Below are 20,260 nucleotides of genomic sequence, written 5' to 3'. Positions count from 1 at the left end.
TTTGTTCCTCCAGCCATCCATTTCAAATGAATCGGACGTCTATCGCCGCTAATGGCAGCCAAAGACTTACTCATATTATATTTTGATTAATGGTGGTTACTTATTATGGTCGGAGTTGTTTAGATGACATTTTGGAGGTGGGAATGGCTAGTCAAATCAGAGTTTTAAGTTTTGTTTTGCGTGTTGAAAATAGCAAACCACTTTCTCAGTCAACTTAGCTCGAATGTATTGAAGCTGCAAAAGGTTTGTTTCAAAATACAGTCGTTAGGTTTGTTTCAAAATACAGTCGTTAGTGTACTATCATGTATATATTTGAGTGATCCGCCCACCAGTGTAGTAGTAAGTGAAAGCGTCTCTCCACAACCAGAGCTCCAGAGGAGAACGGCACACACAGCCGCTCTGTGGCCGCCCAGCTCGCTCTCACCTCCGGCTTCCCGTCTTGCGTCCTCCCTCTTCTCGCGGCCCTCCATGGCGGCCAAAAGCCGAAAGCAGGCGGGGAAAAACGACAAGACCTCCACACTCGCTTCTCCCAGCGGCAAAAGCAGCACCAAACGAGCCGCCTCGTCCTCCTCCTCCTCCGCCGCCGCTGGCAGGGATGCCAAAGCCGCAAACGGACTACCGGGTGTTCGGCACAGGCTGGGGCTAACTCCCTCCAGAGCGGCCGGGCTCGGATTCACGTTATTTCTCGGTAAAGTAGCAGTTTTTCGGCGCCTTCAAATAAGCTAAACGCATGGCCGAACTAACTTGTTTTATCTCCGCCGCTCATCAACATCCGGGCTAACATTAGCTCACCTGTGTGTGATTGAGTGTTAGCTCCCGAGCGTTAGCCACCATGATGCTAGTGCCTTTTCAACTCGAATTCGGTGATTTACTTGTTAAGTCATTGCTTGGGTGATTATTTAAATTATACGTCTGTCTGTCCACAGCTGCCCTGAGCGGATATCTTCATTGGTGAGTTGTTATTAATATCCAGCAACTTATAACGGCGTCATTGAAATGAGTGCATGACGTCAAAATACCATTCAGCACCTTATTTCACTTGTCAAGTAAAATGGAAAAAGTATCGTTTCACTGTAAAGAATTTCTTGTGGCAATTAATTCGATATAATTATTTATCTAACCCTTTTAAAAATCATTTTATTACAATATTTATTAAATCAATTAAACTGATTAGTCAAAGTCAAAAGCCTTTTGTCATTAAACAACAGCTGTGTATCATTAAAAAATGGTTATTAGTCTTTTTCATTTGTATCTCTATTTCAATTACTTGATTTTTGTATGAAATTTATAATTTATAATTTATAATGAAATAAATCAGAAAATATTCGCTCAATTTAGTAGTGCTTGAATAAAATAGAAAAAGATATTTAACCTTGCAATAAATCAAAATTGGTCTGCATTTGCTCTGGAAAAAAATACACAGCAATTTACGTGATTCCTATATTAATCGACACATTTTAGAAGTATCCATTGATTAGTTCCCCTATCAAAGTCATTCCTTAGTTAATTAACATCTATTTTTTGGATTCTCGTCGTTCAGGTTTCATCTGACGCAACTCTTTGAGAATGACAGACACTTCTCACACTTGTCCAACCTGGAGAAGGAAATGGCCTTTCGCACAGAAATGGTGAAAAAACAAACTTCCCTAGATTCTCCATCTCAAATACCGTACTAATTGCCCAACATGTCATGTGTTGCGAAAGCGTGAACACCACTTCCTGAGTTCACCACTATTTCTATAACTTGGGTTTGACATCTGAATTCTGCATGTGTGTCCATTTTTGCAGGGCTTGTACTACTCGTACTACAAGACCATCATCGAGGCGCCCACCTTCTTGCAGGGCCTCCACGTGATCATGAATGACAGACTGACCGAGTACCCCTTGGTCATAAACACGCTAAAGCGCTTCAACCTTTACCCGGAGGTACAAGGCTAACATTAACAATAACTAACCTACCAAATGTCAAAAATCAAATTCCGTAGTGAGAATTATGGGATTTTGCGACCCCTTTTTTCCAAGTGCCATTTACCAATGATGCGTACAAAAACAAATCAATATTATCTAAATTTCTACTGCTTTAAAAAAAAACATTTTTTCAAGAGTTACCGTATTTTCTCGCATATAAGCCGTATTTGTCGCTCAAAATAATGATGACTGAATCAAGGGTACGGCTTATGCGCACAAATTAGTCTTGACATGCGCGAAACGCCATAACGCAAGTAGCCATACGGTCCTGTATTTCAAAATAGAGAAAAGATAAACAGATAAAACGCTAAACTAAATTAATTTTGGCGTCTATGAATGAAATTCAAGAAAAAAAAGTATCTTGCATAAAACATGAAAAAAAAACCTCACTTTCTTGTGCCTACCATTGCTCGCTCAGGGCGCCGCCATCTCACCTAGGGATGACAAATTAGACCGCTACGGACACACTTCCTGATTGTACTGCTCACGTGACTTCATGTTTGAAATTAACTTCCTTATGAAATAGAGCCAAATAATGTGCAATCCAGCAAAAAATATTTTCGATTCATACAGTATCTCAGAAATAGCATTATTTTTCTTAAGATTTTCCCTTTAAAGTAACACATTTGTAAGTACAGCACCTTCCTTTTTTTAACTTTAATCCATTTTAACGCAAATTTTGGCTTTGACAGTCCAACTCGTGCCGAAATCCGGGTGACGTCATCAGTGTTGGAACAAAGTCGTTTCTAACTCAGGACTTCCTGTAATGTGTTTGTTAAAATTGACCGTGTCGGTGTACATTTGTACTTCCAGGTGGTTCTCGCCGGTGGTTACCGGGTTTACACGGGTGTCATGGGCTACTTTGGCCTTCCCACCAAAATGTGCTGGTCCATCAACAGAGGAGAAGGTCTGACACCGGTGGACAGTTGTGAAGGTACTCCCCAATTTAGAAAAGCTTCCTTAAATGGGATGGAAGCCAGAGTTCTGTTTGTTTGTTTTTGGGGGGTTTTGTGAGACTTTAGGTAGAGTTGCGAGAGAAACAAACAGTGAAAAAGTCCTAAATAAGGTCAAGTTAATTATTTATGGTGTACTAACAGAAATTCTGGTGTCCTGGAAGTAAGTACACTGAACCCAGCCTGTTGTTGTCTACTTCAGTGCATTTTGTTTTTGGATTTTTACAAGCTAATAAGCTTTAAAGTGGACACCTGCAGGTTATGTATGACCAAATACGGTTTTATTGTTAAATTTGGTGGGTGTGGCTTATGTTCAGGTGCGCCCAGTAGTCCACAAATTACGGTATATACAATTGTTGTCTCAAAAATGGGGGAAATGTAAATATTCCCTATTTCTTTTTCCTTTTTAGAATTAAAAAAAAAAAGCAAATATTCTTATTTTTTTTTAAATGTCAATATGTTTAGTTTTTTATTTAAAGTTTATAAAAGTGAATATCATTACTTTAAACATGCAAAATGAATAGACTGTTAATCTTCACAGAATGCTGTTGTCAACAATTTTTTATATATTTATTAAGGACTTTAGATATTTGATTTGAATTTTATTTTAGCGAGAAATATAAAGCCTATGCACATGATTTACTTAAAATGATATGGAAAAGCGCATCTGCCACTTTAACGCTGAAATCCGACCCAAGTGGAAATTCGGGTTTGACAATACAGCTTTTAATATGCACTATTTTGTACTTTCCTTATTTACCATTTGACTATTTAATTCATGTCAGGCTTGGGCGACCCAGCTTATTTCTACGTGGCGTGCGTCTTCCTGCTCAACGGCATGATGATGAGCCTCTTTTTCCTTTATGGCGCCTACCTCAGGTAATCCTTTTAATTACAACGATATCGACCAGACCAGTAAAAAAAAAATCAATTTTTCCATCATTGATCGTCTTTTTCAGCGGCAGCCGACTGGGCGGCGTCGTGACGACCGTGTGTTTCTTTTTCAATCACGGCGAGGTGGGTGGATGTTTTCGGGAGGCTATGGATGCTAACGAGATGCTAATTTTTCATTTTTTGGGGGGGTGTCAGAGCACCCGTGTGATGTGGACTCCTCCTCTACGGGAGAGCTTCGCCTACCCTTTCCTGGTTCTGCAGATGTCGCTGCTCACGTTCATCTTGAGGTACAGAGAATTTCTGCCACGTTGGTCGAGGCAGTTTATAACCCGTCTGTTTATCGCCCTCCTGCTGACAGGACCCGGAAACCGAGCAGGATGGCGCTGGTCGCGCTAGGAGCCGCCACGCTGTGCTTCATGCTGCCGTGGCAGTTTGCCCAGTTTGTGCTGCTCACTCAAGTAAAAAACAAAAACAGACAGAAAGTCCAAATGACCTGTTAAATTGTTTTTTAGGCCAAGGTATTATGGCAAAACAATGTCTATAGTCAATTTTTTTCCACCTTATTCCTCGATTTCTTTTTTTAAACTTGATATATACTATACAAGTATAACTAATGATAACGATAATTACCGTCAAATGATTGGAACAAACTCTTGATAGTGTTGTTCAGTTAAATTTTTAAAATTGGTTTTAATCGATCATTGGAGACAGCAGAAACCCCAAAAATAATGTTGCTTTTCATTTAAAAATGACTAAGAAATTAATAATGTTTAGTTTTTTGAAATAAAAATCAATTAAAATATTTTTTAAAGCAAATTTATATTTGTAATAAATAAAACACAACAAGATGTAGTTTGGTATGAGTTTAAAAAATTAACTAGAATATTTTCCAAAAGAAAATATTTGCTACTTTTGAATTTGTTTACTGTAATACATGACTAAAATGTTACTTTCATAAATTAAAAAAAAACATGTTTATGTTTAATCATTTTTGTTTACTTAGTTTAAAAACTTTTAAAATAAAACACATTTTTTAAGTGATTTAAAAAATGATTTTAGAGTTATTGTGAAATAAATCCCTATTTGTTACATCTCCATCACATTTGATCAAAGAAATCGGTTCACAGCTCATAATCAACCTGACATATTTCAGTCATTCAAATTTTCATCACGTAATCACCCTTGGGTTTAATGTGTATTAAATCAACACTAACCTTTTTTTAAATTTCTCAGGTGGCTTCCTTGTTTGCTTCCTACATCCTGGGTTACCTCAGTGCAGCTAAAATGCAGTCGGTGCTGGTCACTCACTTGGTATAGTAAACTTTTTCATGGATTCTCGCAACTCACCAGCTGGAAATGACAACAATACATGTCTATTTCATTTGGACTCCCAGTTCAATTGGATTGGACATCTACCGTTGTCATTGGCACTGAAGCGTTCTCATTCTGCAGGTCGCGTTGGCCGCCTGCTTTGCGCTCATGTTCGGGAACGCCATGCTGCTCACATCCTTTTACGCCTCGTCACTCGTCGTCATCTGGGTGTGTACGGTATCATAAATCTTGTCTATAACCACCTAAAAAAAAGAGACAAAATTAAGGGAGTTTCTGTCCAAGCAAGACATGGTAAATTGGATTATTGCAATGGAAAATGTAGATAATCCAGTATGCAATTGCAAATACGAATGTGTTTTTTACATGTGTATTCATAATTGCCCTATTGTGCATATACTTGTTTGTATGAGTTTTGTAAGGCCAGTGAAGTCAAAAATAAGTTCCGACTTTAAAGTCAGAAATCTGACTTTATTCTCAGAATTCGGACTTTAAAGCCAGAATACAGTAATCCCTCGCCATTTTGCGGCTTCACTAAAATCGTGTTTTTTTCTGGGGATTATTTTTTTTTTGAAAGTTCATAAAAATATCATATCCATGCTGAAATTTATAACTACAAGCCACTTTTTACTGGGACGCAGAACTGAAGAAATTTATTTTTTTATTTTTTGTAAATAGGGGTGACCCTACTTCACAGTTTTTCGATTATTGCGGCCATGTCTGGTCCACATTAACCGCGATATTCGAGGGATTACTGTATAGTGTTTTGTTGATATGTACGACTTGGAAATAATGATCTTCCTAATTATTCTTTTTAGTGCATCGTAGCGTTGAGGGATCGAATCACCCGGTATTTTGGGAACGGACTATTCTTTTGGGTAGGAAGGACTCTCCATCCTAAAATATACATGTGAGGTGATTAAAAATCTGGCTTTTTGAACTTCCTTCTCAGGTCATTCAAACTTTGATTTGGGTGGTGTGGACCGTTCAACTCAAATTCCTGCTGTCGACCATCCTCGGTGCTCTCGATGACGTGAGTTGCTGTCTTTTAAAAGTTATTGTCACATATCTCGGAGGTTCTACTACTACACATATTTCAAAAAAATCTCTGACACTATATATCCATTCTATCATGATTTTGTTATTATTTTACTGCCAGTCTTTTTCACGTGTGGTGGTGTTTTTTTTAATCTAAAAATGTCTTTCCCAGGCGCACATCAGCGGCCTGATTAAATCCAAGTTCACCAGCTATAAGGACTTCCACACACTCATGTACACGTGCGCTGCCGAGTTTGACTTCATGGAGTTAGAGGTGAGTTTGTCATCCACGCGTGTGGATAAGTATAAATATGTTCTTTTCATATTCCCGCACCAGACTCCCACACGCTACCTAAAAACGCTACTGCTGCCGGTCAATTTGTTGCTGGTGGGGTTGATTGCAAAGACGGTGAGTAAAATGTCGTTGGACGACGAGAACGTTAAAAAAAAGACAGGAATTGAGCGTTTTTGGGGGTCTTTTCAGATCGTGCAGGATGTTCTCCGCTTCCTGAGGAACGGAGGAAAGACTTCTCATGAAAATGCCAATCGTAACAGCGAAGAATCTTCGAGGTCAGCTGAAGTTGAAAACAATTCACACAAAGCAACTTGATAAACAGTGTCAAAATACGACTGGGTTCATTTTTTCATCAAAAAATGTTGACTGTACTTATTAGTATACGACAAGAATGCAAGTATACGTGATTTCTAATTGTATTTCTTCGTTTTTCTGTTTTAGGTGTGAAGTTGCAACTAAAGGCGAGGTAAGCACCCCTCCATCTTATATATATTCTGAACATGCCAGTTTTTATACTTACAATTGATGGAATGACGGTCAAAGATTTTGATGGTTGACGTTCTTTCTCGCAGTTGGCTTATCACAGTCTGCAACTCCTGGCCTTCAGCGTCTTAGCCGTCCTCATCATGCGCCTGAAGCTCTTCCTCACGCCGCACATGTGCATCGTGTCTTCGCTCATCTGCTCCAGACAGGTGAGCCTCCCACGGCGACGTAAGCATCCACCCGGGTTCATCCTCCTCTCCCGCGTTTCCCGCTCAGTTGCTGGGCTGGATCGGCGACAAGAGCAAGCACCGGGCCGCCGCCGTCCTGGTTCTGGCCCTCATGGCCGTGCAGGGTGTCTCCAACCTGCGATCTCAATGGGGCATCATCGGGGAGTTCAGCAACATGCCTCAGGAGGAGCTGCTGGAGTGGATACGGGACAACACAGTTCCTGGTGAGTCATGCGTTCGTTCGTCCTACTGACATCGCAAGGGAAACTTTTGGGTACCTCCTTTACGATACGGTAATCCCTCAAATATCGCAGTTAATGTAGACCAGACATAATCGAAAAATCGCCAATTAGGGTCAACCCTATAAGCTTTTTTTTCTTCAATGCTTAGTCCTAGTAGCAAAAGTGACTTACGAGTTTGAGTGTGGATTTTCACATTTTTATTACGAATGAACAAGTGACGATCCCAACGTTCCTGCCACACAGACGCCGTGTTTGCGGGCGCAATGCCCACCATGGCCAGCGTCAAACTGTCTACGGGTCGCCCCATCGTCAACCACCCCCACTACGAAGATGCTGGTCTGAGGTCAGAGGAGTCACGCCATACAGAGGACCGTGGCGCATACTAACGTCTTTGTTCGTGTTTGTCGTTTAGAGAGAGAACCAAACTGGTTTACTCCATGTACAGCCGCATGTCTGCAGAGACTGTCAGGGGAAACTTGAACAAACTGGGAGTGGATTTTTTTGTTTTGGAAGATTCTTGGTGCACCAGGAGAACCAGGTACGACTACCGTATTTTCTCGCATAAACGCCGTATTTGTCGCTAAAAAAATAATGACTGAATCGAAGGGACGGCTTATATGCGCACAAATTAGAATAAAAAATAAAAAAATGGGGATTTTATTTTGTGCGCTCCATATGATTTGCTGTGCGCAGAGAAGACGATTAGTGCGCAATTGCGCATGCGCACAGCTTAGAGGGAACATTGGCTGATATCCATATACGTTAAGATGCCGATAATGGGCCAATTTCGATCATTTCGACAATATTTTCAACTGATGACTCTCACTCACTTACTTTTTTTAATTATTATTTTAACAAGACCCGGCTGCAGCATGCCCGAGATCTGGGACGTGGAGGACCCCCAGAACAACGGCAAAATTCCCCTGTGCACGCTCATGTCCAGGAACTCACGGCCGCACTTCACCACCGTCTTTGCCAATCACATTTACAAAGTCCTCAAAGTGCCGAAAGACGACAGATAACAGCATTTTTGCAACTTTCCAACTTGCGATTAACAGATCTCCCCTCTCTTATGCAACGACGGAAGCAAAGTTGGGATGGTGGAGGGAAACCGTGAGTATTTCTTTGGTTTAAGTAGCTTCTTTCACGCAGCATTTCATTCATTCCGTTTAGGTTATACCTCAGGTCCTACCTAGCCGTGTGAAAGGAGCTACTAACATTTCCAAGCAATATGCCCGCAAAGATGTTTTGTACACCAGTGTTATTGTAGTTGCTATTTTTATATAATTTAATTGCCAGTTATTTGGTTTAGTGACAAAAACATGGAAGTATTACCTTTTACACGGTTTTTCGTTTTCATTTGCAAGCCATTATGAAAAACAAAATGCTAATTGTTCCGTTCAGTTGTCCTGTTATAACAGTAGCATATTAATTTGCTTTTGGTATTTAGCAAGTCACACTGCCGAACTCACTGTAGCGGGTGAACACGTTAACGGTAGCAACAGCGCGTGGAAGAAGATAAATTGTGAAGCTTAGAGGAATGCATCGCTGTAAACAGCTAAACTGGACAAATCCATGTGCCAAAACAAGCGCTGGACGTATCAAAAATTACGTACGGGGCTTTTTTAATGAATGTTTTTCATCCTTTATAAAGTAGCCGCTGTTGACGCATGTTGCACTTGTATTTTATAGTATTTGATTTGTATTGAAATAAAAGCTGAAAGTTGAAATAGTTTGTGTTGGTTGTGATTATTATTTTGAAGGTGACCACTGGTATTGAGGCTTGTTTAAAACGAGTGAAATACTTTCCAGGATGAATGTTAAGTTTATGAAAAACAAGAACTTTGAAAATTGGTTGAAAATTGAACAATTTCACGTTCTATTTATACTTTGTTTTGGATGGTACTGACAAGAGATGGCCGGCAAAGTATAATGGCGGCGACGTGTGCGTTTCGCATCTAGTTCTATATATGATATATCTTATTTGTCCAAGTAGCGTTGCCATAGAAGTTTCTTAGTACTAGCTAGCTAGCTGCAATAGCACTTTCAATTTCTAGGAAGTCGTCAAAGTGGCCATTTCTCTCTGCGGAAGTTGAAAACTACTCGGTTCGTATGAAATTTACATGATAACACAATCGCTAGTAATTAGGAAAACGTGTTTTATACCGTCAAATTATTTTGCGGATTTCAAGAGAAAGTGTGACTTGTGTTTTGGAATTTGTTTTTTAGTTTGCAAACATAAATTTGTAGTTCTAGGATAACGTCACATGCTGCGTTCAAGGACTGTTGTTTTCTTAAATGTCGAAGACCATTTGTTAGCAAAAATACTGATGTGGCGAAAGTCCTTGTGTCCAAAAAGTAGACCAATTAATATTTCAAGCATAGCCTGGGTGTCATTTTCTTTAGGAATGTTATTGACTTTCTTACCTCTGACTGCCATTGACGATGATAGACGTCCAATCCATTTGATGTTTTCCTGCCATTGACGAGCTAGACGTCCAATGCATTTTGCCCGGGAGGCCTGGCAGCCACCGAAACATCTCCAAGCCAGCCACCCCTCTTCAAACGGATTTGATGTCTCGTCACAGGGCGCCTCAATGAACCCGGAGCACACGGAAGCCATTTTGCGGGCATGCGGCGCCACTTCCCTCCGCGTGGGCGCCAAGATCCAGACGCTGTGGAGCGGCTACGGCGAGATCGTCCGCGTCCACCTGGATGGCTGCGAGCGTCCCTCGGTGGTCGTCAAGCACGTCAAGTTCCCCCGGCGCGCCGCCGCCACGGATGATCCCGCCGCCCTTCGCTCCCACCTGAGGAAGGTGAGATCCTACGAGGTGGAGACCTACTGGTACCAGAACTACGCCACCGATGCCAAGTGCAGGATCCCGGCGTGTCTGGCTGCTTGTTCCCACGGCGACGAGATGCTCATCGTGTTGGAGGACTTGGATGTGGCTGGTTACGACCAAAGGAGGTGGGAGTTCCCTTCAATTGAAAAGCATTAGCATTAGCTTATTGTGTGTTGTGCACAAATGCACAAATAACAACAACACAAAAATAAGTCATCAATAAATAATTAAGTAGTCAACATGAATATGTGGTCTCATAAATTAGTCAGGTACAAAAAATGACTAAAATGGTTAGCAGCCTATTTAGTTTGAGTGCAAGTGCAAAATAAGAAATTACAGTAAGCCCTTGAATATCGTGGTTAATGTAGACCAAACATGGCCGCGATCATTGAAAACACGCGAAGTAGGGTCACCCCTATTATAACTACTTTGGCTTCCGCTCAAGACACGTGTCAAAGTGGCGGCCCAGGGGCCAAATCTGGCCCGCCGCATCATTTTGTGTGGCCCGGGAAAGTAAATCATGTGCCGACTTTCTATTTTAGGATCAAATTAAAATGGAGTATAGATGTATATTAAATGTCCTGATTTTTCCCCTTTTAAATCAATAATTGTAATTTTTTTAATCCATATTTTCTGTGTTTTTAGTTCAAAAATCATTTTGTAAAATCTAAAAATATATGTAAAAAAAGCTAAAATAAACATTGTTTTAGATCTATAAAAAAACTGAATATTCAGGGCTTTTAATCTATTTATATAAAAAAATCTAAATATTATATCTAAAATGGTCCGGCCCACATGAAATCGAGTTGACATTAACGCAGCCCGCTAACCAATTCGAGTCTGACACCCCTGGCTTAAGAGTTTCAGCGTGGATTTTCAAATTTTTAGGAACTTTAAAAAATTATATATATTTTTTAAATAATAAATTGCAGAAAAAAATCTCAAAGAAGTGAATTCGTGAAAATTGAGGGAAGACTAGTCTTGTTTGTCTTGGCTGTTATGTTCTTGTAGCTCCTCCCTGAGGGCAGCAGGTTTTCTGCTTATCGTTGAAGCGCTTTCATTGGTCCCAGCAGAACCAGCGTCAAAGACGGCGAAATGCGAGCCTGCCTGAGCTGGCTGGCCCACTTCCACGCCCGCTTCCTGGGCGCGAACCCCCAAGGCCTCTGGCCGGTGGGCACCTACTGGCACCTGGAGACGCGCCCAGACGAGTTGGCGGCCATGAAGGAGTGCCGGCTGAAAGCCAACGCCGGCGCCGTGGACGCGGCGCTCAACCGCTGCCGCTTCCTGACGCTGGTGCACGGCGACGCCAAGCTGGCCAACTTCTGCTTCTCCCCCGACGGGCGCGACGTGGCGGCCGTGGACTTCCAGTACGTGGGCGGCGGCTGCGGCGTGAAGGACGTGGTCTACTTCTTGGGCAGCTGCTTGGACGAGCGGGGGTGCGAGGAAAAGGCGCCGGCGCTGTTCGACCATTACTTGGCCCAGTTGAAAGGAGCGCTGGACGACGACGCCGGGACCGACTGGGCCGCGCTGGAGGACGAGTGGAGGGAGATGTTCGCCTTCGCCTGGACGGATTTTCGCCGCTTCCTGCTGGGCTGGATGCCGCGACATGGCAAGATCCACCGCTACAACCGGAAACTGGCCGACGAGGTCCTGGACAAGCTGGCGTCTACAAACCGGGACTCATTTTGACACCAAGAAAATCATTATTGACCAATTTAATTCATTCTTTAAAAAAATAGCTGACTGGGATCGGCTCCAGCACCCTCTTGGAAGAATAACCAGTAAAAATGAATGCAAACATTGCAAGATGTTCATCCCCATGCTAATGTTGCTAATCTAAGCCAGCGTCTCAGTCAGGTGTCACTTTTCAGTTTCTCTTCTAGCTCCACCCCCATTTCTGGCACTCTGCCCTCGCGTCGGTCGACCTCGGCGTGGAGCGGAATCACGCGGCCGGCGTCGGGCTTTCTGCGGACGCACGCCGCGCTAATGGCCGCTAAGAGGACGCAGATGCAGACGGCCACGCCCACCAACCAGCCGTAGTGGCTCCGCCTTTCGCAGCGCGCCGACAGCGGTGACGAGGGCTCCGCCGGGACGGGCTCCGCCGGGTCGGGCTCCGCCGGGACGGGCGCCGCCGGCGGTGACGAGGGCTCCGCCGGGACGGGCTCTGCCGGGTCGGGCTCCGCCGGGACGGGCTCCGCCAGGACGGGCTCGGCGTCCGGGCAAGCCAAACGGCGCCCACTGGGCGGGAAGACGCAGTAGCTAGCCACCGTTTCCGTGTAGCCGTCTTCCTCTGCCTCGCAGCGGTACCCGCCCCAAGTGTTTTGGCTGGCCAAGAAATTGAGGCCGCCGTCATCCGACCAGATGAAGCCACGCCCCGTCAAAACGCCAGCCGGAGAGCGACGCCACGTCAACGTGGACGACGCCCAAGGTTTGTAGCAGGAGAGCTTGACGACCTCGCCGGCGCCCGCTACCACGTCTGCGACACATTTCACGCCACGCGTCAACACGTGCCGAGTGTCACGTTTGGTCGGGATTTCCAACTTACTCTTGACCGGAGGGTCGACGTGGTCGCCGGGACAAACGTTCCGCACGTCACCGCCCTCCAGGAGTTGAAACCTGATGAGCACACTTCCTGTCACTCAGGCTTAAAACATATACCGTATTTTCACGACTATAAGGCGCACATAAAAGTCTTCAATTTTCTCCCAAATAGACAGGGCGCCTTCTAATCCAGTGCGCTTTATATATGGACCAATACTAAAATTGTTATCACGCTAAAATCAAATAAATCAGTGGATAGGGTACACCATCCTCTACAGCTCTCACAACTACGGCAAGCAGCCCCCGACTCTACTATTTTCCCCGTAGAAAAAGTACTGTGCAGTGACTGCTGGGATATGTAGTTCTTTTGTCAATACACCCAATGGATTGTGGCCTGTATACATCGACATCAACACAGCTTTACAAAGCATGGAAAGCAGCGTTGGAATAGTTACGCTAGCTACTATTCGCAAATGGATTGTGGCCGCCTGGATGAACGTATAAAACTCAGCGTTTTCGATGACTCATTTGGACAATTGTTCAATGAAAATGAGGACTTTGATGGATTTGTGGGTGATGATGACGTGAGTACATTGTAAAATGGCTAAATAAAGTACAACCCAACTCAGTTTTGCTTCCGTTGCCTTTTTAAAAACCTGTTTTTAGCGTGTGTCCGTATGTTTTAAGCTGGTGTATCTTTTGCCATGCCTGGCTGCGTCTTTAAAAACGGTGCATCCTTTGTGTGTGTCAAATACAGACATAGCACTCGTTACTGGCACTGCGGCTTAAAATATGATGCGCTGTATAGTCGTGAAAATACGGTATAAATAAATAATTGAAAAAAAATAACAGCGTTCCCTTCGCAACATGGCAGAACGTTTCTCCGCCCCCCACGTCTCCCAATCGAAAGGGACTGGACGCCTAAACTGTCCGTTCAATGACAGTTTAACAATCGCCATCAATGGCAATGACGCCACAACGCATACGTACAAGTCATCTCCCTGTGGCGTGTCTTGGGGTCTTTGATGTTCCCGATCCAATTGAAGGCAGCGCCTTGCGCTTTGACTCCACCCACAAAAAGGGTCCCTGGCAAACAGGCAACGCCCACACGTGGCATGGGCGGAGCACCGAGCCACGGGGACGGCGGTGACGCCGCCCCAGGAGCCCACGAACATCACGCCCTGCCGCATCAAAAACACGTCCGTCAAAGACACCCCACCAGCTTTAAGACCCCGAGCGTTACCTTGGCGGGCGACAGCGCGAAGGCCGTGACGCGCCCAGCGCGGTCCAGCACCGCCACCTCCTCCACGAGCCGCGGACCCCGCGCGGAAATGAAGGCTTTGTGCAGGAGCCCGTTTTCTAGAACGGGAGACGAGTCGGTGTCTCGGGTGGGGGTCAAAGGGTCGTCGGCGACGTTGGCGTCTCACCCGTCAGGAGGAAGAGAACCGGGTGGCTCCGGCCGTCGGCCCCCCGCGCTCTGGTGACCGCCAGGCGACTGTAGCGCTGGTGGATGGACACCAGCAGGGGGCCCCCCTCCTCCGGGGCCACGCTTCCGTCCGTCAGGAAAGTCCGTTTGACTTCCTCCAGTTTGGCGTGCGACGAAGAATTGATGTTGCACTAAATGCAAACAAACTTCCTCATTATCTCATTTTTAGAAAATGTCAACCACAATCTTCTAAAATATGTCCAGGAATGTTTTTCAAAATGGCTTTTTGCTCAAAAATTCATTGGCCTCGCAGTTCTGGGATCGTGGGTTCGATCCCAGGTGGGTTTTCTGTAAATATTTATGTTTTGTTTGTTGAATTTTGTTGAAAATATTGGTAACTACAATCAGCAATATTATGATAACTATGTATTTGTAATAGTATTGTCAATACAATATTTTTAATTTCATTCCATTACAACAAAAAGATAGAAAATGTGTTCCATTTTTTTCAGATCAAATATTAAACTCAAAGCAAAAATGGGGAAAACTCAATATGGATTTTTAGTTTCATTGATTTGGTTTTCAATTCAAAAGCAAAAAAGCGGTAAAGATGGTCAAGATTCTCCATATTTTTAAAAAAAAAAGTATTTAACTCTTTGCGAGGCAAAAATTGAATTATTACAAACAAAATAAACTGTGATGAAGGCCTTTTACTAACTATTAAATCTTTTTTTCACCGCCTGGGGTCACCGAATATGGATATTAAAATCATTTAAACTGGGAGGACAGGTCTTAAGCGCCTTTGACAACACCAGACGTCCAATCCATTGGAACTAACGCCAAAATGTTAACTTAAAGCCTTTTTTCCAGTCGCTCACCTGCCCAAAAGAGCTCCTGGTCACCGAGGTGCTCCAACGTTGCGTGTCGGCGTCGACGATCCGGTAGGGGCCTTCAAACACCGCCCTGAGGGACGCCAACGAGAAGGAGCAAACCACCGACTCGGGCCGAAGAGACCTGGAAGGAGACGGACGGGAAGTGGGCAGAACGCCGCCTGGCCGCGACCACGCGTCGCCGCCGGGCTTCCCTACCACTGCGAGACAAAGATGGCGTAGAAACGCGTTTCTTGGGGGTCTTGGCCCTCCGCCGGCGGGTGGCTGAAAACATCCAGCAGCACGTTGAAGGGCTGCAGGCAGCTCAGGGTGCTTTTCACCAGCGTGGTCCACTTCTTCTGGAGGACCCGGGCACCGCCCACGTCGTCCTTGCGGCAAACACCCACGTTAGCTTGAGCTAAGCATCGTCCAAAATCCGATTTTGTAGTAGCTAAAGAGAATTTTCGGATTTGCCGAGCCACTGGATATTTTCTACTCCAAAGTTATTTGTCTTTGGAGTGTATTTTAGCAACTAGCCACATGTGCTTATTTTAGCATCCGGCAAGCAAGTACCTGACAGACGCTAGCCACGCGCGCCACACGCATGTCTTGTTGGACGTTAAACTCCTTGGCCACCTCGCTGAAGAAGAAGAAGACTTTCCTTTGGACGGAATCCAACGCGGAAGCCACAAAATCCGGTTCTGCCAGGAAAAAGTCACGTTAGTGACGTTAGCTAACGCGGCTAAGCTAGTGCGAATCAAAAATACGTCAAACAAAAGAAAAAAATCCAAATTTAAAAAAAAGAAAATACTTGTGAAGTGAATATTTTTTAAATTTCAAAAACAAATATTATTTCCCACCTGTTTTTCAATGTAAAAATGGGAATAAAAAAATGAAAAAAGTCAAAAAGAACAGTTACTAAATTTTGTTTATTCAAATAAAAAAGCGAAAAAAAAGAAAACATGTATTGATTGCTTCCCTGTTTTGTTTTCACATTTAAATTGTAAATGCTACATTTAAAATATGTATTTTATAAAAAATAAAATAAATGAATATTTAGTTTTTTATTGCCTTTTGTTTGTGGATTAAAAATGCCAGCGTAAAATGGCAGAAACTAGCGAAAGCAGTGGCGCCCCCTTCTGGCCGTCAGACTGATCAAATTAAAGGCAGTCGCCATGCCCGCCCACCCACGTGGCGTTACCGTCCAGCAGCATGCTCAGCGACTCCTGGCTAAGGTCCGGGCGTCCATCTTTGCTGAAATGGCGCATGATGAACGGCCTCACCCCAAAAAAGTCCACCGTGGTGGCGGTGAAGAGCTCTCCGTCTGCCCCGCCCCCCCAAAAAAGGCGTCAGAAAGGCAGATCTCCGCACCAATCCGTGACGACGTGCTCACCCGCGACCACGGCGGCGCTTCTCTCGAATGGGCTGAAGGGGCAGCGACCTTTGCTTGCCCGCGGGGGGGTCATGGCCAGGGTCTCGGCGTCCTGAGGGTGAACAAGTGAAGAAGACATCCCAACCTCCGATTATGTCATAGGTTTCAACCATGCAGAGGCGAACGGTCACAAAAATGATTTTGATGCCAAAAATTGCAATCGTTAGTTAATTTATTTTTTTAACAATATTTCTCATTTAATGTGTGTAAAATTTTTCATGGACATCAAACCAAGTTTAGATGGATTTCAGCAGTTCATAGTCGTTTTCATTTGATATTTATGATTGTATAAAATGAAAATAAATGAATAATTTGATGAGATAATGTGATGATCAAAAAAATAATACTAAATATTTCACAAAACGCAATTAAAATAACAAATACATGATATAATCGTTAAAAAAACTAAATATTTTTTATTTGACCCAAAATAGCCCTTTCCTTATGTTAAAACGTTAATCAAGAATATATATACATATATATATATATATACATATATATATATACATATATATATACATATACATATACATATATATATACATATACATATATATATACATATACATATATATATACATATATATATATACATATATATATACATACATATATATATACATACATATATATATATACATACATATATATATACATACATATATATATACATACATATATATATACATACATATATATATACATACATATATATATACATACATATATATATACATACATATATATATACATACATACATATATACATACATACATATATATATACATACATATATATATACATACATATATATATACATACATATATATATATATACATACATATATATATACATACATATATATATACATACATATATATATATATACATATATATATATACATACACATATATATATACATACATATATATACATACATATATATATATACATACATATATATACATACATATATATATACATACATATATATATACATACATATATATATACATACATATATATATACATACATATATATATATATACATATATATATATACATACATATATATATACATACATATATATACATACATATATACATACATATATACATACATACATATATACATATATATATGTATATATATATATATATATACATATACATATACATATACATATATATATATATATATATATATATATATATATAAATAAAATATTTATAGTTAATAGTATTGGTAGGTAGGGCTGCCACATTATTCGACCAGTCGGCGAGTCATCGATTATTGGAGTAACGGACATCTGTTGGATCATCAATCGATCCTTTCAATTAAATTGAATTTAATTGAATTTAATTGAAATAGAAATGGTCCAATTTTTAGGGGAATACTCACCAAGAAGGATTCGTGCGGGTTGAAGGCGAAGCTACCGCAGGCGTACAAGTGCGATGCGTTCAGGCGCTGCAAAACGCCCACGAAATTTGCACAATCCGCCTGCGGCCACACAAAAATCAAATGTTACATAAGACTGTTTTTCTCAAGCCATGCTTTTTACTTCTTCTTTTACTTGTGAAGAAGAAACCTGGCAACTAAAATCGTAGAATTTTTCCTCTGTGAACACCAAATTCAATGTTACTTCGGTTTTTTTTTCCGGTTAGCAGTTTCAGAGAAGGCGCCGCTGTAATCACGTGACTCCAAGCAACCAATCAGACGACACAAAAGAGTCACATGACCACACGCCAGTCTAGCGATGACACCGCCCTGCCCGTTTTCTCACGCAAATATGAATATTTCCCATAAATGTACACTAGTGAAACAAATTTTGCCGAACAAAGAAAATTCATTCAAGACAAAATACAGATATTCTTCATCGTTTTCTAAATTTGTTGTCAATTTTCCGAGTCCAACAGAAAAATATTAAATAAAATGTAATGAAGTTAAGCTTCTTGTGCAGGCCGTACTCATAAGACCTATTTTGACGTCACACTGGACTTACTTGAGTAAAGGTTTTCACCGCTCAACCCACCTCTTCATATCGCCCCGCCATGCAAGAAAACCCAAATAAAACCCCACAGATGTCAAAGGTCAAATTTTACCGTGGCGTTTTTCCTCTTCATCTCGCAGGTGGACACGTCGCTCTTTCCCGGAGGCCAGGACGCCTACGGACCAAGACGTCGGGCGTTAAACGCGTTCAAAGCGTACAAGAATGTGTTTCCTAGGAACGATCATCGGTCCTTGGGCCTCACCTGGCCCCTGGGTACCATGACGTCGGTGGCGTCCAATGAGAACACACCGTCCCGCGCCCCCACGTAGAGGCGGTCGCCGCTCAGCAGCAGCGCGGTACAGTTGCGGAGCGGGAAGCGGCTCAGCGGCCTGTCAGATGAATCTGGGGGAAAATCATGTCTCAGATAGGAAGTGGTCTGGGTTGTGAGCCTGAGCGTTGGATGTTAGCAAGTAGCCGTTAGCATTGCGTAAAATAAACGTAAAATATTGCTGGGCCAAATATAAAATGCTACTTTTTTTTCTTACAACATTCATGCAAAGTAGTAAAATGCATAGCACAAAAATTATTACTCGCATATAAGCCGACCAGAGTATAAGACGCACCCTTAAAATTGCCTTTAAATTGTTGAATTTTAATAGAGAGTACAAATGTGTTACTTTAAAGGGAAAATCTTAAGAAAAATTATCGCACATGGTTTTCGGAGATAGTGTATGAATCAAAAGTACATTATTAGGGTCAATATCATATCGAAGTTAGTAATTCATCCAGTAATGGTTGTTTTCTTACTGCAAAACAAATAATAAATGTAAATATAAGCCGTATTCTTGATTCAGTCATCTTTTTTTTTAGTTACAAATACGGCTTATATGCGAGAAAAAAACGGAAACGTAAAATATTGCGGGACCAATTCGAAAAAAAGTTAGAAAACATAAACTGCTCTAAGTAATACATTTTTAAAAATCATTAAAAGAAATCTCATCTATGAAAGCAGTTCACAATGTAGGGAAGTTAAAAAAAAGAAAACCGCCAACTTCCCTTAGACAAAATAAATACAAATATTGCAGTCCCAATTTGAAAATGCATTCGGAGAACACTAAGTATACTAACTAATAATTTAAAAAATAATTGAAACAATGCAACAATATATAAAAGAAGCCCAATTTACAGTGAAAATAAAAAAGCCCCATTTAGAACTAAAACAAAGTGGATTAAAGGAACATATTTTTTCTCACACAATAAAAAGTGGCTTAAAAAAATAAGAATAAAATGTCCAAAATGGTTGCAAAAAAACATGAAAAAAATATTTAAGAAAGTACTCACTAAAGGCGAAGGACGAACGCGCGAGGGACGGCAGGACCACATCGGCGCCCGTCCCCGCGGCGCCGGTTCCCGCGTCGGCGCCCGTCCCCACGGCGTGCAGTCCCACGGCGGCGAGCAGCGTCACCAGCGAGACGGCCATTGTCTATGCGTGTCGGCAAAACGCTATGCTTTTACGTTTTTTTCGTGCTGGCCCCTTCCTTCCGACCAACTTCTTTCACTTCCTGTCTGATGAAATCGCAAGTTGCTTTATGACTATTGCGTCAACTTGCTCGCCGTATGCTTTCCATCTCAAAAGAAGACACCCAACGAGTCCTCTTTTTTCATCCTGGTAGGGCGCCGTTGACGGAGCTCGGCGTGCAATTCGAGGAACAAAAAAAATTGTCC

The 20,260-nt window shown here is 42.2% G+C and overlaps 3 protein-coding genes and 2 long non-coding RNA genes across 7 annotated transcripts in view; 2 read left to right on the top strand and 3 right to left on the bottom strand.

The window, feature by feature from the left end:
* LOC144073713 (uncharacterized) overlaps positions 1–1,074 on the bottom strand; it is a 28,925-nt gene extending 27,851 nt beyond the window's left edge. The window contains exon 1 of the long non-coding RNA XR_013300160.1: positions 330–1,074. This is a non-coding gene — a long non-coding RNA (uncharacterized LOC144073713). The remainder of the gene's footprint in view (positions 1–329) is intronic.
* dpy19l1l (dpy-19-like 1, like (H. sapiens)) lies at positions 334–9,159 on the top strand. Its single transcript, XM_077599740.1, has 22 exons — positions 334–688; positions 927–951; positions 1,541–1,628; positions 1,789–1,926; positions 2,782–2,902; positions 3,707–3,800; positions 3,881–3,938; positions 4,011–4,102; positions 4,174–4,273; positions 5,049–5,126; positions 5,268–5,354; positions 5,963–6,022; positions 6,097–6,177; positions 6,355–6,456; positions 6,520–6,591; positions 6,667–6,752; positions 6,919–6,943; positions 7,050–7,169; positions 7,237–7,411; positions 7,673–7,772; positions 7,842–7,967; positions 8,289–9,159. The coding sequence occupies exons 1-22, from the start codon at positions 469–471 to the stop codon at positions 8,449–8,451; spliced, it is 2,211 nt and encodes a 736-aa protein (XP_077455866.1). The 5' UTR covers positions 334–468; the 3' UTR covers positions 8,452–9,159.
* On the bottom strand, positions 5,030–7,390 carry LOC144073714 (uncharacterized). Its single transcript, XR_013300161.1, has 3 exons — positions 6,998–7,390; positions 5,232–5,389; positions 5,030–5,165 (listed from the first exon to the last, which is right to left on the bottom strand). It is a non-coding gene; the product is annotated as an uncharacterized LOC144073714 (long non-coding RNA).
* Positions 9,160–9,438: 279 nt separating the features above from the next.
* Positions 9,439–12,086, top strand: pkdc (protein kinase-like domain containing). 3 transcript variants are annotated; one of them, XM_077599676.1, is made up of 3 exons: positions 9,439–9,535; positions 10,018–10,397; positions 11,343–12,086. In XM_077599676.1, exons 2-3 carry the CDS (start codon positions 10,027–10,029, stop codon positions 11,959–11,961), a joined length of 990 nt encoding a protein of 329 aa, XP_077455802.1. In that variant the 5' UTR covers positions 9,439–9,535; positions 10,018–10,026; the 3' UTR covers positions 11,962–12,086. The 3 variants fall into 3 exon arrangements, with proteins under 3 accessions (XP_077455802.1, XP_077455801.1, XP_077455800.1); XM_077599675.1 differs by lacking the exon at positions 9,439–9,535 and having other exon boundaries at positions 9,929–10,397; positions 11,346–12,086; XM_077599674.1 differs by lacking the exon at positions 9,439–9,535 and having other exon boundaries at positions 9,929–10,397.
* Positions 11,973–20,023, bottom strand: LOC144073660 (semaphorin-4A-like). The gene is made up of 14 exons (XM_077599673.1): positions 19,877–20,023; positions 18,798–18,937; positions 18,648–18,710; positions 17,947–18,045; positions 16,502–16,592; positions 16,310–16,432; positions 15,682–15,809; positions 15,328–15,497; positions 15,118–15,253; positions 14,241–14,430; positions 14,057–14,172; positions 13,804–13,994; positions 12,818–12,888; positions 11,973–12,748 (listed from the first exon to the last, which is right to left on the bottom strand). Exons 1-14 carry the CDS (start codon positions 20,013–20,015, stop codon positions 12,126–12,128), a joined length of 2,280 nt encoding a protein of 759 aa, XP_077455799.1. The 5' UTR covers positions 20,016–20,023; the 3' UTR covers positions 11,973–12,125.
* Between the last annotated feature and the right edge of the window lie 237 nt (positions 20,024–20,260).

Source organism: Stigmatopora argus, chromosome 4 (assembly GCF_051989625.1).
Source record: "Stigmatopora argus isolate UIUO_Sarg chromosome 4, RoL_Sarg_1.0, whole genome shotgun sequence".
In the NCBI taxonomy this organism is placed as follows: Eukaryota; Metazoa; Chordata; class Actinopteri; order Syngnathiformes; family Syngnathidae; genus Stigmatopora; species Stigmatopora argus.
The sequence above is the reverse complement of the archived record's forward strand: the minus strand, read 5'-3'. Positions and strand labels throughout refer to the sequence as shown.